Genomic DNA, 16,296 nt, shown 5'->3' with positions numbered 1-16,296 from the left:
TCAAAATAAGCTAAGTGCGAGATACAAATAATAAATTAGTAGTAGTACTTAGGTAAAGTTTCATAGTTGTTTGTATATTTTATTTTATTTTATATGAAAATTTTGAGCTGAGTCTGCCGAATTCATCAGTGTGAAACATATTTTTTTTAAACGGAAAGTGTGAAATATTTTAGAAGTGCTCTTATAAATTAATTACTTGGGTTATAGAATTATTTTTAGTAATAATTATTATTATTATGATTATAATTATTGTTGTTATTATAATAACGATATTTACTATTAATAATAAAAGTTGTGTAAAAGTTGTGATAGTAATACTATAATTAAGATCTTATAATGTTTTGCATGATAATGAATTACTCCCTTTGTTTCCTAAAGATCTTCCCTGTTACTGTTCCTACAGATACCAAAGAGGATCTATTTGTGTGGGGTGGGTAAAGTATGAGAGAGAAATGAGTTAAGATAAATAAACAAATAAAAGAGGTTAAAGTAGGAAAGATAAAAGGAGTAAAATTGAATTAACGATGTAATGGTGGATCATATGATAGGGACATGATAAGGTAAAAAGGGGAAAAAATTTCAAATAAGGAATAAAGTAAAAGAGGAAAGATCTTTTGGAAACGCACTTAAACAGAAAGAGGGAAGATCTTTAGGAAACGGAGGAAGTATAAAGTAATAATATAATAGTAATAATATATTTTATAAAAGATAAGATCTTATAAATCAAATCAGATAAGATCAGATCAGATCAGAAAAAGTAAATTTAAATCAAATTAGATCAGAAAAAATAAGTTCAAACCAGATAATTAAGTTCAGATTAAGAAATTTCAGATGAACTAAACATAACCTACATCTAATAAAAGAATACTCAAGAGTAATTATGAATAAAAGTATTCTTAATTGTTACTCTCCTCAGCTTCCATGTGCAGATTCCACGACATATTACCAAGCATTAAAGTATGAGATGTGAACATCTACATCAATGCTTTTAGAGGTGTCAATTCAGTTCAGCAGTTCAGTTATGGTTATAACCAAACAGTTCAATTGATATCAGTTCAGTTTGTATCAGTTGAAATAATTAACAGTTCAGTTTAGTTCAGTTAACAAACTTTTCAGTTCAGTTTAATTCAGTTTTTTTCCTTTCCATTTTCAGTTCAGTTCAGTTGCAGTTTAAATCAGTTTGACCAAACAGTTAAACCAACCAACGGTTGAATCCATAGCAGTTAAATTTGTTGCGGTTATTTTCAGTTTCGTTTCGGTTTATTTCAGTTATTGACGAAAACCACTTAACTTCGACGATAATCGCATCGGTTCGGGTAGAAGTTAATCACACTCTTGTATTTGTTCGGGAAAAATTGAGCTTCATGTCGATTTTGGCCAAGTGTTTTTTCGGGTCCGGTTAAAAATTAATGCAACAAATAAGTGTTGTCGACACTTCCACAATTGTCTCAAAAAAACAGTTGTACTTCATAAAAACGTGAATGAAAGTGACATCGGTAAAAGTGTACTTTATTACTAATATATATGATTTGGAATCAGACAAATTTATGTAAGTCGGTATTCAAAGTTTTAGTTGTATGCAAATCATATCATATTTGGTTTAAAAAGGATGTCTCATATCAATAAAAATTATTATTATAAACTTCCTCAACGTTTTAAAAAAGTTGATAATATTAATGTCTTACTCTTAGTGTATTAGTTCAATGGATTAATATATCTATATTAGTCATTAAGCTATATGCATTTGAAAAATTGAAAGCCTATAATCGATGTAAAATAAGTTGATTATGGATTGCTCAAGGTATCTATGGAATCGATAAGTGAAATCAAGATAACAATACTCCATTTAAGTTAATCGTTAACGAGTTATATTCAATTTGAAACTCACGTATCTTAGCCAAACTAAAAGAAATTACAATTGATATTAAATTAGATGAATGTATCAACGTAAGTCGATAAAGTAATTGAAACTCAAAATGTTTACTTAAATTGAAACATGTTGTTATTCGAATGAGTGTATCAATGTAAGTCGATAAAATAATTCAAGATAATAACAGTACTCTACTTAAGTTAATCATCTTTGAGTTGAGTTCATTTTGGAACCGAAAGCATCTAATTCAGTTGCAACAAATGTAGAATGATGTAACTCAGTAGATTGGTTAATATAACAGTACTCCATTTAAGTAATCTTCTGTACGTTAAATTCACATTGAAACTCAAACATCTATTTAACAGTACCCTAAGTTTATTTCAAGATAATAATAGTATTCTACTTAAATTAATCATCTTTAAGTTGAATTCATTTCGGAACCGAAAGCATCTAATTCAGTTGCAACAGATGTAGAACAGTATAACTCAGTAGATTGGTTCAATATAACAATGCTTAGATCGATGTATCGATGTAAGTCGATTAGCTAATTCAAGATGGCGTAAGTTCGTTTAAGATAATGGATATTGGATAATATCAACAAATGTATCAATGTAAGTTAATTAATCAACTTAATAGAAGATAACAATACTCTATCTAAGGTAATCGTCTTTAAGTTAAATTCATTTCGAAACCCAAATCATCTAATTGAATTGAAACAAGTAGTTAATTATTGTTACTATGTCGTAGTAAACCTTATTGCTTATTAGTAAGATACTGAATGAAAAGCGAAAATTCGTATATGTAGTATACTATAAGCTAAGGTATAGTACTGATCAAGGCTTGTTATAACGCATATAAGTTCACTTAACTGAATACAATCAAATTATAGCTGAGTAATAATAAATAATTGTATAAGTAATTAGGTTATAAGAAATTTACCTTAATAGAAGAAATAACCGTAGATTAATATAAGTTTATAACCAATAACTTAAGTATTAATGTAAGACCTATACAAGTAGTAGTAGTAGGTTAACTGTTATTGTGTTACGTCTTACATGTTAGTATTAAATTAATCCCTAATCACCGCATGTAACATGTTCATATATTTCTAATTTATAAATTTAGAATAATAATTTCTTAAAAATCAATAATGCTAATTTACTTTTGAAAGTTTATAATTTCTATTAAGTTATAATAACATTACTAATTTTTAAAGTTACTAAACTAATAATATTAGAATTAGAAATTTACAATACTCGAATCAAAATAATATCAAAATACAATACTAGTTTATTAGTAGTTTAGGCCATTGATTTTAGAAAGATGAAAATCCAACCATTGATTAAGTTAGAATCCATGTAATTGGACATTCTCAATTCTCATTGGTCAAAAAAGAATGTCAAAGATTATGAATTAAGACCATTGATTTGAAAAAGATCAAAATCCCACCATTGAATCCCTCCCTATCCCTAAACCCTCCCTCTTTTGTCTTTTCGCTCATTCTCGTTCCTCACAGCCTCCCTCTTCATCTTCCTCATTCCTCTTCCATCTTCACGTACACCATTGAATCTCAGATCTATTTTCTCTCTCATCTCTCACGCTCAACCTCTTAGTTTCTCTATCTCCTACCTTCATATGTTCTTACTGGTGTGCTAAAGTCCAAGAAATCAAAGTAAATCTACAAGGTAGAGCAAGGGTTGTGAAATGGGTTCTTTATGCCATAACTCAAGTATAGTTGAAGATCTTTAGTCAAAATCGCAAGATTCAAGAAGAAGTGCCAAAAATATGAAAATCTCATTGTTTATATACTTGATGTAATGGTTAGTGTTAGATTTAAATATTAGGATAACTCTAGTTTTCTTAGAGTTCATGTTTATATTTTTCAATTTTTTTGTTCAGATTTACATGTCTTGTTATTTTTGTTTGATTTTTTCTCCGCAATTAATTATATCTGATCACCAATTCTTACTCTCCTTTTCTTTCTTTCTTATTTCTCTTCTTTACAGATTAATTTTTATCTCTTGGTTTCTCTAGTAATTGTTTGGGAAAGATAAATGATGGATGGAGTTGTTTTTTTCTAGTTTCCGGGTTCGTTCTATTTTTGTTCAGTATTCTCATTTCTTCTTCTTTATTTTTTTTTGTTCTTTTTGGGGTTTCAGCGATGAGTATAATGAATAGTTTCATTAATGATATCTTTGAGAAACTTGCTCAAGAATCTGCTCGTTTAGCTAGGTATAATAAGAAACCTACTATCACTTCTCGTGAAATTCAGACTGCTGTTAGGCTTGTTTTGCCTGGTGAATTGGCTAAACATGTTGTTTCTGAGGGTACTAAGGCTGTCACTAAGTTTACTAGTTCTTGGATTTCAGAATTTCAGTTTTCTTGTTTGGTGTTTTTTTGGAATCAATTTGGTGTATAGATCTGATTTGAGATTAATGGAATCAAGAAACTTTTGTTGAATCAAGTAACTGTGTGTTCGTTTTTGCTTTTAATTTTTACCAATTATTGATTATATTGTGTAGTATGATAGTAGCATTTAAAATTTTGGTGATACTCATATACTATGATTCTTTTGGCACTTGGTCATGAGTTTCGCAATGGACGATGGTTAGTTCAATTGTAAATAAATATGATGGATTTTTTATATTGTTTTTTTTTCTTAACTATATGTTTTTGCTTGATTTCCAGATCCACTTCTAACTTCTAAGTTCTAACTATGTTATCTTCTTTTTGACAGAGATGTCTTACAAGTGTTGGAGAGTCGATGCTTTGAATTCTAGTGGATTTTGATTTCTTGGTTGTTAATGGATGGAATCACAAGTATTAATAGATTTCTTTTTAGGATTATTTTAATTTGTAAAAATTTTATGCTGTAAATTTGTTTATTATATCCTCCCAATTCTTTTGAGACTCAATTGTATGTACTATACTCCTCACTACATATTTTTCATATGTATAATGTATATTGACAACAAAAAATTTAAAATCATTTCAACTAAAAAATAGAAGAGGTAGTAGCAATCCTTTCTAATTTGAGAAACAAAAACTGTAAAATTAATTAGACAAAAGATTGGCCACAATTAATGAAATAGTAGTTCCACTTGAATATGGGTAACAAATTTTTAATTGTGTGGCCCATGCGTAAAAATATCGGGAGAAGAAATTTATAGAAGTAACTATCGCCTAAAATCTCACAATATGGGCGACCTAGTGTACGAATGTGACGCCCCAAGATGGGCAACAAATATAGATTTCATGGCACATGCTTCCTAGTATGGGGGACACAATCTGATATTTTGACGTCCTAGCCTTGGGGCGACGCTAATAGAGCGGCAAACCTAGCGTCAAAAGATAATTTATCTCCCAATTTTGAGCGTTGAAAATTAAAGCATGGGCGACGCTTTATTTTGACGCTCAACTATATTAAAGGCTGACACAGTGTGAGTTCATTTTTTGTGTTTCTATGTGAGTTGGAGGTACTATCATGAATTTGGCTAATATGTGAATTCGGTTCGTGTACAATTAAAAACCAGTTTAAAAAAGTTCAGTTTGAATCAGTTTCAGTTCAGTTTAGTTTCAGTTTCAGTTTGAATCAGTTTAGTTAATTCAGTTAAATATTCAGTTCAGTTCAGTTGATCGATCAACTTTTCAGTTTTTCGCAGTTATTTTCAGTTACAGTTTGATTCAGTTCAGTTGCAGTTCAGTTATGGTTTTTCATTTACAGTTTATTTCAGTTTCAGTTTAGCATTTTTCAGTTGATTTCAGTTACAGTTACTCCCAGTTCAGTTTAATTCAGTTTAAATTTCAGTTTGTTCAGTTCAATCAGCAGTTCATTAACCAAACTGACAGCTCTAAATGCTTTAGATTTTTTGGTGTTTCAAGGGGGAGCTTTGTGAGGGATTTTCAGGTGGGTTGGGATTTTCAGGTGGGTGGGAGTGTTAGCAGTAAGGTGGGGCGTTTTTCAGAGCAGCAGGGTGGTTTCGGGGTGGCTAGAATAACGGTGGAATTTTTAATGAACATCGTATATGTACAACTATAAACAATCTAGTTTATAAGGAATATTTTCATAACGTATCTTCAATTACTATTCGAGCACTTTTAATATATTCGTAGCGTATTGTGAGATATACATACGACTCACATAACATGTTATTACACGTGTATACTATTCAACTAATTTTTTAAAATTCAAAGAAGAAAACATATATGGGTACACTATGAATTTTCCGTGCATCTTCAAAGACTAATATTTGTATTAAACGTACTTAACACAAGGCATGTGATGTGCTAAATTAAGATTAGTGATGCTTAATGATTTTACCTTTTCAAAAAGTAGGTTTTTTTAAAGTGTTTGTGAGCATAAAATTCATATTAATAAAATTAGTCATATATGTACGCGATACGTGCGAAAACAAATAAAAAGGTCAATTACGTGATAATATATACGAAAAATTATTCATAAATTTCATTATATATTTTCATTCTGTTTTTTGGAAGTTAATAAATCAATGATGATTTAAATATGTTGTTAATTGAAGATATAATTATAAAAGATGATGAATCTATATTTTATTATTTAAAGAGATAAAAAGAATTATAATTTTTGGTATCTCCTTCATATTCTCTCATATAATAGAGATATTCCTGAATGCAATTATTCTTTTTACGAATTATCTAGTTGAATACAGATTACAACCAAATCTAAAGAGTACTTGCATGGTTGGAGGCAGTTTCTAGGAAGGTGTCATATCAATTAGTGTCACAACCAACGTGCATAACAATTGTACGTAACTTTGTCAGGATATCGTGGAGTATGTTTTTGATATTCAATTCGCTAGAGAAAGTATTCCAGCCATGCATCAGGCCAGTTATTTTAGATAAAAGAAAACATTAGAGAACTACATTATATTGTTATATTATCACCCATTGCCTAATAAAATTAGAAAACTAGTGGATTATATTGTTAAATTATCACCAATTGCCTAATTAGAACAGAAATCTAGTGGATTATATTGTTAAATTATCACCAATTGCATGCCTAATTTGTTATCGAGCTTACGTTATGTAGTATCTGTCGGGAACTAGTCTACTGTAAGGCTATCTTTCAATTATTTTTATGTTCCTATCATTATGAAGTGAACAGTACTCCAATTAAATTAATCTTTTTTTTGTCACAAATTACCTAATAAATATCAACTTTCAAAGATAACTACTTTTTTAAAAACTTTATTTGAAAAATTAGGAAAAATTGTCAGGGATAGTCCTAATTTTGATAATTTCTCAATGGTCCTAAGTATTGCTAATTTTTTACAAAAACGATCCCAGTAGACTGGTGATCGATTTTACGGGTTATTTTTTTTTCTTTTACTAGTTGGAACTCCTCTCCTTCCTCCTCTTTATTTCTCTCTCCTCCCTTCTCCCTCTCCTGCCACAGTGCCGCCCCTGATCCCTCCTTCCTTTCCTACCAACCCCGAAGCCCCTTCCCCTGCCACGGTATGCCACCCCCGAAATCTTGGACCAGCGTCCACCACCATTGACAACAAATTATCATCGTAATAATGACGAGAAATGCAACCAGCACCTCCACACGTTCGAGTGATGTCTCCTTCCTCTCTCCTCTCCATCTCTTTCTTCAATCTTGAAATTTTCGGGTGCTTAGAGTTTGTGGTGCCTAATGGAAGGGTGTGCTAGAATAGTGATGGAAATGTTGGTGCTTGTGGAGGAGATAGCTACGAAAGTGAGGGAGGTGCAAGCTCGCAGGGTTTTGATGGCGGGTTAGTGGGGTGGTCCTATTTTGCATGCATAATGTTACTTGTTAGTAGGGTTGCACATCAGCCCGATACCGGACTGGATCGGACTCGGCTGGACCGGTTCACTCAATAATGTTATCTTCTACATGTTTTCAGCCACAACTCATGAAAAATATATACAACATGAAATGTTCGAAGAAATAGAAAAAAAAACTCAATTATGTAGGGAGTTTACACAAAAATTAAAACACGAAATGAGAACAAAAAATCAGAAATTCGTCTCAATGATGAACAAAAAATCAGAAATTTGTCTCAATGATGAAGAAAATTAAAATAGAAATTCAAATAGAAAAAATAAAAAAAAATAATAAAATCAGAAATTTCTTACATCCTAAGTTGACGATTTTGCATCTAAGATTAACATCCCCAAGGGCTGAAATGGTAGAGTTGGCAAGGTATTGCAAACCCTTTGTCCTGCTATATATATCCCCTTTTTCTCTCTCCAAAACCCCACTTTAACTTTATTCCCCTAAAATACCCACGTACATATTTAAAAACTTACACGAAATTAAGCTAATTAAACCACAATAATCAAAATTAAGCAAGTAAAATCTCAACTGGTAAGACGATGACAAGGTTTTGAAGAGCTTCAACGAGAAAATGGTCCAACAAAGATGCGTAATTGTTGACCAACGCTTATTTTTTTTATCATTCAAACCAATTGATGATACTTGAGTAGACTTACAGGCGTTAGAGAAGGCCTTGGAGAGTTCGAGAAGGCGGTGGCCGGTGAAAGGTTGAGGCTACGCCGCCGCAACGGGAGCCTGGGAGTTGAGAGGAGAAAGAAAGAAGAGAATCTGATAGGAGTATGGCTGGAGCAAAAATGGTCTAGGTTTTACTCATTTAGGAATGAGTAAGAGTTCTTAGTTATTACTCACGTTTCACAAATCAGCAAAAAAATTCATTTTTTTTAAAAAAAACAAAATCCACTTATTCCTTGGACCAAGGACCGGACCGGAGTCCGAGGTTCGTCCGTTCCAAATTCAAGTCCGGGCCGGTTTTTCTGCAGCCCTACCTGTTAGGCTAAGCAAATACAAAGAAATAAAGGAGAAAAAACAAAATCATAGTTGATCTTAGTTTGTGTTAATAAATCTCTATTGAAAATCATACAGAAGCCAGCATTGAAATTAATTTCCGTGTAATATTATTTTATACTATAACCACATCCATCCAACCAACAGAAAGAAGAATGTTTTGCCAACCTTTCCAAGATCTGATCAACGAAATGGAGGGGAAAATGATCTTTTCGGGTGGCCTTATTCAATAACCTATAATCAATACACATGCGCCACCCTGTCACAGCTCTAGTTCGAAGTTGCTCACCCTTGTCATTCTTGACAACGGTCATGCATCCTTTCTTTGGAACTACTTGTAAAGCTAACCCACTTACAGTCAGAGATAGGGTAGATTATACCTGTATCAAGCAATTTAAGAACCTCTTTTTTGACTACTTCCATCATATTTTGATTAAGTTGTCATTGAGATTCTATAGAATAAACATGTTCGTCATCAAGAATGATTTTATGCATGCAAAATGAGGGATTAATGTCCCTAATATAATCAATGTTGTACCCAATGACATTCTTATATTTCCTCAAAACAACAAGAAGTTTTTCAATTTGAATGTCTTCAAGCTCAGCATTAACAATAATAGGGTAAGTGTCATTGAGACCCATGAATACACATTTCAAATCAGAGGGAAGAGATTTTAGTTCTACCTTAGGAGGCATAATACTCTCCTTAGTTTCTCCCAATCTTAATTTCTCCTTAATAGGCTTTTCAGATTCAATGGCTCGTTTCTCCTCTAGAAGTCGCTTGTATTCCTTGGCCTCCCAATCTTCCTCATCGGCACTATCCATCAAAACCGTTTGTAATGAATCATCAAGTTGCAAATTGAAGGCCTTAGCTTCTATAAGAGCATCCACTCTATAAACAGCAGTTTCTCCCATTGAAGGAGAATTCATGGAGTTTGTGAGTATGTAGTCCATCTTCTTATCACCTACTTTAAAGGTGATCTTATCATTTTTCATGTCCATAATGGCTCCAGTAGTGGCCAAAAAGGGTCTTTAAAGGATGACTGGAACATGTGCATCTTCTTCCATCTCCATAACAGCAAAGTTACATGGAATAAAGAATTTACCTACTAAAAGAGGAACATCTTCAAGGCTAACAAGTGGAAACTTTATTGTTCTGTCACCTGGTTGGAGAGAGATGTGTGTGGGTTTTAGTTCATCCATGTTGAGTTTCTGGATAATTATAAAGGCATGAGACTAACACTAGCCCCAAGATCACACAAAGCATTCCTGATAGCAATATCACCAAGTTTGACTAGAATAGAATATTTGCGTGGATCTCCTAGTTTTTCTGGAAGTTTATTCTACAAAATAGCACTACACTCAGCGGTTAATGAAACACTTACATTCTCTTCAATTTTTATTTCGTTAAAGAGCATGTCTTTCAAAAATTCATCATAAGAAGGCATCTCAGAAATAACATCCGAGAAAGGAATGTTGATGTGCAGCGTTTTCAAGAAATCAAGGAACTTCCCATACTTTTTTTCAAGTTTCGCCTGCGCCAATCTTTGAGTAGGTGGCTTGTATGGCTCAATAGGAATGACAGTGGGTTCCAATTTATGAGTCTTCTTAACTTCATCTTCAAAAACCATCTCCCCTTCTTCTTCACTCAACCCTATAACTTGCTCTGAACTTTTCTTTTGCTCAGTTACCTTCTTTGTAGGCTCGTGCAATTCATTATCGCCCCTCAATGAGATGGCATGGATATGCCCCTTAGGTTTTGGTTCAGTTTGCCCAGGAAAGTTGGCCTGAAAGTTTAGAAAGATGACTAATTTGTTGGGCAAGTTCTGTCTCCCCATCAATTACTATGAGCATTGATTTGTTGGAGAGATTTGTTGAAGAATTCATTTTGCTTTTCTTGGTATTCAACTTGCTTTGCTTGAGAAGAAGCTAAATTCTCCATGATAGTCTCAAGTTTGGATCTAGAGGATGAGGAGGAAAAGTTGAATGATGGCCTTTGTTGGAAACCAGGTAGTTGGGAGTAGTTTGTGTGTGGAGGTTGAGGTTGGTTATTTTTGTAAGAGAAATTTGGTTGATTCTTCCAACCTGGGTTATATGTGTTTGGGTATGGGTTGTTTTGTAGTCTTGTGTTTGTGTTTAGGAGGGAATTAGCTTGCTCAGTTATCGCTCCCATGGTGTTGTATTGACACTCATTCAATGAGTGATCTTGCACTACACAAATCTCACATACATCTCTTATTGATCCACTACTCAATTAGTAAACCTTAGCCGCCAAAACCTGCACAATGTTAGATAAAATAGCAATAGCATCAACCTCTTACTTACCTCCCTTTTAGGGGCTACACGATAAACACTCCAATCATTCAAATAATTGTTGGCAGCCATATCATCCAACAGTCTTCGCAGCTTCCAGAATTTTGGCCATGAAAGTAACGTTGGATGCGATATCAATTGAACTTCGAACATCATGCTTTAGACCATTGTAAAATGTCTGAATCAATAGCCACTCAGGAATGCCATGGTGTGGGCATTGTATTTGCAAAGCCTTGTATCTCTGACATGCCTCATAGAGAGACTCCAATAATGTTGTTGAAAACTAGATATCTCATTTCTTAACTTTGAAGTTCTCATAGGAGGGAAGAACTTGTGGAGAAAAGTCTTCTTCAATTCTGGCCATGTGGCAATCTCTGAATCCCAAGCCTCCAGATATTATCTTGTTTGGTAGCAATTACAAACACACGTTTGCCCATGCTTGCTACATTCCAAATTTTTACATCTCTAAATCCCAAGCCTCCACTTTGTTGTAGAACATAATTCATCACAGGAACCATACCCAACGTTAGAACTAAAATAGTTCCGAGACCATAAAAAGACCCTAAAAATTCCTTCTATATCTTTCAAAACCTTTCTAGGCAAGATAAAAATTTGAGTCCAATATACATGAACACTCATAAGCACATAGTTAATCAACTACATTCTCCCTGAGTAAGAAAGATTTCTAGTGCTCCAAATTTTTATTTTTGCGGCCATTTTCTCCACCAAACACGCTCACTATGCAACAGAGATTCTCCTAGAAGATATTGACACACCCAGATATCTGAAAGGTAGTGATCCTCTCATGAAACTGGAAAACATTTTGCACTCTCTTTACCTCATCATCTCTCATGCCACAACAGTAAAAAGAAGATTTATGAACCGTGTGAGTGTTAGATATATATCAAATACCAAATGAGAGTTTATGAGTTCGAGTTTTAAAACACACATTTTTTATTGCTTAATACTCTATGTATAGATTTTTTAGTGCATAGTATAATTGTATTTAATAATAATTGAGAACGTATTGTGTCGGACTCGTCCGACCATAATCTTTGGTCGGACGACTTTCAGGTGGTTCCAATTTTTTTTTAGTTAGTCTTAATTTTTTTTCAGGTAGTCTTCATTTTTTTTCAGGTAGTCTTCATTTTTTTTCAGTTAGTCTTCATTTTTTTTCAGTTAGTCCATTATTTCTTTCAGTTGGCCCATTATTTCTTTCAGTTGGTCCATTTTTTGTTTCAGTTGGTCTATTATTTGTTTCAGTTGGTATACATATTACGAAACAAAGTCCAACTGAAACAAAACAAGTCCAACTGAAAGAAAATAAAGTCCAACTAAAAGGATACAAAGTCCAACTGAAAGAAAACAAAGTCCAACTGAAAGAAAATAAAGTCCAACTGAAAGAAAACAAAGTCCAACTGAAAAGAAAACAAAACACTAACCTCTGCTTTCTCTCACTTTCTCCTTATTCTTCATTCTTCTTCTGTCAGCTTAACAAAATTGTGAGACACTACCCCTAAATTGCAGAAGAGATATTGTATTAATAATGACAACAAAATCTTCAGCTGCACTTATTGTTTTCAAATGAGACGCCTGCCGCATTACAATCGATCTCAAATCGACTACTTTCCTCATTCTTCTTTAATCTCCCCGCTAATGGATAAAATGGCACTAAAACTCTACTTAAAGACTCCTTCAAAATTTGCGTGTCAAAACTTTTTGACGCATTATTCACCTCTTGTGGAGTATTAATAATGGAAATGGGATTGCTTATTCTTCAATTACACCAACTAATTATCCTGCATTGTCGTACTACTATCCTTTTGTTAGTTACTTTGATGATGGAGAAGCTTCTGTTTCCGGTGGTGGTGATAGTGGTGGTTGTGGTGGTGGTGGTGGTGGGTTTTATGTGGGAATGGTGGAGAATCCTTCGACCGCCGTCGTTGCTGTATATTATAGTACTGGGCTCAGCCCATCTGACGAGAATATTGGGTCAGACGGTCTGACCCAATACTTTCACTAATATTTAATGTACTTAACACAAGGCACGCTAAGTGCTTAATTAATACTAGAATTTTTTGCACGCGATGCGTGCTTGAATTTTTTCGAAATAGAGACTCGATTTTCTTCGGCATAAGAGTCAAAATTTGAACATTAGACATACGAAGTATAATTGTTTTTAGTTGCAAAATTTGATTGGTTTAGTTTCTGTCACTTAAGTCTCTCACCATTATTTTTGTTTTTTTTTTTTACTTTTCAAAGTTAAATTCTATGAATAAAATATAAATTTTATTGAATTTATTTATGATTTCTAATATTATAATTTTTTAGTTGATTTTTGAATTAAGTACAACACTTCATAAATTGTAAAGAAAGTAGGCACTTTGATTTCAAGTCAATTTTTTCATAGATTGTAGTTTGTAAGTGAATTTGTAATTTAAAAAGGGAAGGGGGGCAAAATAGGCATTTCAAAAAAGGACACCATTGCTCCCCCTTCCCTTATATAATAGAGATAATTAGTGATGGTTAATGATTTTACCTTAAGTAGGTTTTTTGAAACGGTTTATGAGCAATTTTCCTTTAGTTATATCTACAATCTGATCTCTTTTGCAATTCTTCTAAAAACATTCATAGAGAAATTAATACAGTGCGACTTTGGATATTATTGGATTTCAATTAGGGAAATCTTATAGGAAATATAATTGGTAACCTAGTACCTATAGTGGGGGTCAATATCTTTACTTAAGGACAGAAATAAATCACATCTCTAATCATAGTTTGAACCCCAAATTTCTAACATCATCTTAGTAAAATATCGGATCAACATTATTACATGTATAAGGCAAAAATCAATATGCAATTTTACAATGGCCTGGCCTTCTTAATAAAAAGGCTACTACAATATTTTAATATGAGTCATGCATTTGTACATACAGCAATATGTTATCGCTAGATATTATAGAATAAAGACAAATATGATATATTTCTATTATGTACTTGTATTTAAAGGAGTTTTTACTTTTCAAAATTGATTATAGATATTTTTCTGAATTATACTCCATAAATCCTGAAATTAATGTTCTTTATATTGAATTTGATATGATACATAAAAATATCAATTATATTTATGAAATTAAACTTTCTGATACAAGAAATTAATTTATAATCGACGATAAAATATGATAATTAACTTCAACAATATTATTATGCTATGCAAAAACAATAATTCAAATTTACAATAAAAAAATATTTTAGTTTTTTTGTTGATCATTTGGATTGGATTTCTTGTATCGTTTTAGCAAGATTACAACACTAGGACTGACTACCTACAATAGCCTACAACTTGATGAATCATACAGCCAAAAGGCATTTACCAACCTTTTTTTTTTTTTTTTTTGATAATAAGAGTATCATTTCATTTCAACTTCAAAATAAAAATCAAAGAGTTCACCAATACAATACTGCAAACATAAATTAACGCAACCATTCAAGGCATTTTACACTAAGCATCTGCCAATAAGAAACCGATGACTAAATAAAATAAATTCCCCAAAAATTACAACTAAGCGATTGTTTCAGCTCTTTTATTACCACCAGTACAAAAATGCGAATTTGCGTCAGTCTATGTGCGTCGCACGCTAGAAACACTGACGCAAATAGACTATTTGCATTGCGCATTAAAGAATGTGCGTCACACAAAATGACAACAAATGGGCGGTAGGGTCATTTGCGTCGAACGGGGTTGAGAACGCGACGCAGATGAGGAACATGATTTGCGTCAAACACAACTATAGAGCGACGCACATGGCTAGATCCATGATTTGCGTCGGATCCTTATGCCCGTCCGACGCAATGGGTTTTGCGTGAAATTGCATTTGGGCCTTATCTAAGATACTTTCCACATCGGACTTTAAGGTTCATGCGACGCACATTCTTTTCCCCTTTCAAAGTAAAATCTCGAACCCTACCAATTTCCTTCAAACGAACTAATCCAGCTGTCACTCTCTCCTTCCTCCTCTGTCTCCCCCTCTCTATTCTTCTCTCAGCTTGTAAGATCTGCACTTTCATCACCACTTTAATCGTTTTCTCAACAAAGACGAAGGAGCGACACCACTTTCATCATTTTCTCTCTCTTTCCCCAAAATCTCTAAATTTTTCGATTGTTTAAAATCTCCTTGATTAATTTCGGTTCGATCTTCGACTTTGATTCTCATTTTCTTCTCTCTTTATGTTAATTTTGATTGTGATATAAATTTTAGAATCGTTTGGAAACCCTAATTCGTGAAATTTTCGATCTCCTTGATTAATTCGTGATTTTTGTCGCGATGCCCTCTCTCACTCTCACCGACGAAAAGTGACTCAAAAGTTGAACATGACGATGAAGATTGAAGAAGACATCATAATTCAACTAAGATAAGTTGAGGGTTAATATTTTACCTAGATTGTATTGTTGATTGCTTTAGATTTTAGGGTCTTTGTATTAGATCTAATTTTGTTTTTTGGGTTATATTTTATAATTTCGTTTCACAGATGTGAATTTTTAGGATTATTTTGTATTAGTATTGATTTTGTTTTTTGTGTTCTATTTTTATATTTTGTTTTGTACTTCGAGTCATTTCGATGACTAGATCTGTTACTTGTTGATCTGAATGGAATAGTTTTAAACTCTATAGATAATTAAGTTCATTAATTTCTATTCTCTTCATCAGTGGGAGTGAAAAAAGAACCAAATGCAATGGTCATATTTCTGTCATGTGCTAATGGAAAAAATAAAATCAACAAAAGCCGCAACAACGAAAGAAAAGCTAACATGTGCCATGTGCGTTGCAACATGCGACATGTCTGACGCATATGATTGTTATGTACGTCGCATGTTGCAACATGTCTGACGTAGATGATTGTTATAAGCGTCGCACATCGTTGTATGTCTGACGCATTTGACTGTCATTTGCGTCGCACCTTGCGCATAGTGCGACACAGATAGCTCTTCAACTGCGTCGTATTTTGATCTGACGCAGATCAAGTCTCCTTGATTTGCGTCGAGACCTGTGTCGTCAGACTAGTGTCCCATGTCCGACGTAAAAAATTAATTCTGTAATAGTGTACCATCTTCTTCAACAATATTATCAACCTATGCTAAAAAATTATTGCACGAAAAAATAATTATTAAGACTACAGTTCGACCAAAAATTACAATTTTTTGCATGTTTTGGTAATATCTTTGAAGTAAACGGTAATATTTTTTTTCGAAATCATAAATTAATGTCGT

General features: G+C 33.0%; 1 protein-coding gene and 2 non-coding genes across 3 annotated transcripts; 2 read left to right on the top strand and 1 right to left on the bottom strand.

Annotated features, from left to right (window-relative positions):
* Window positions 1-3,236: 3,236 nt before the first annotated feature.
* On the top strand, window positions 3,237-4,778 carry LOC104901591 (uncharacterized). Its single transcript, XR_007275619.2, has 2 exons — window positions 3,237-3,690; window positions 4,608-4,778. It is a non-coding gene; the product is annotated as an uncharacterized LOC104901591 (transcript).
* A 4,968-nt stretch (window positions 4,779-9,746) lies between these two features.
* On the bottom strand, window positions 9,747-11,099 carry LOC104897340 (uncharacterized). Its single transcript, XM_048646721.1, has 4 exons — window positions 11,040-11,099; window positions 10,978-10,992; window positions 10,100-10,501; window positions 9,747-9,926 (listed from the first exon to the last, which is right to left on the bottom strand). The coding sequence occupies exons 1-4, from the start codon at window positions 11,097-11,099 to the stop codon at window positions 9,747-9,749; spliced, it is 657 nt and encodes a 218-aa protein (XP_048502678.1).
* Window positions 11,100-11,227: 128 nt separating this feature from the next.
* Window positions 11,228-11,333, top strand: LOC125499162 (small nucleolar RNA R71). Its single transcript, XR_007275881.1, has one exon. It is a non-coding gene; the product is annotated as a small nucleolar RNA R71 (small nucleolar RNA).
* Window positions 11,334-16,296: the final 4,963 nt, after the last annotated feature.

This window comes from Beta vulgaris, chromosome 6 (genome assembly GCF_026745355.1).
Source record: "Beta vulgaris subsp. vulgaris cultivar EL10 chromosome 6, EL10.2, whole genome shotgun sequence".
In the NCBI taxonomy this organism is placed as follows: Eukaryota; Viridiplantae; Streptophyta; class Magnoliopsida; order Caryophyllales; family Amaranthaceae; genus Beta; species Beta vulgaris.
Note: the sequence above shows the minus strand (reverse complement) of the source record. Positions and strands in the feature narration are given on the sequence as shown.

What these genes read in the sequence shown, in the direction of transcription:
- LOC104897340 (XM_048646721.1), bottom strand. Translation starts at nt 11,099, where the DNA reads ATGGCTGCCAACAATTATTTGAATGATTGGAGTGTTTATCGTGTAGCC. An exon ending in AAATAAAAATTGAAGAGAAT is followed by an intron (nt 9,927 to 10,099) that starts GTAAGTGTTTCA and finishes ATAATTATCCAG; the next exon opens with AAACTCAACATGGATGAACT.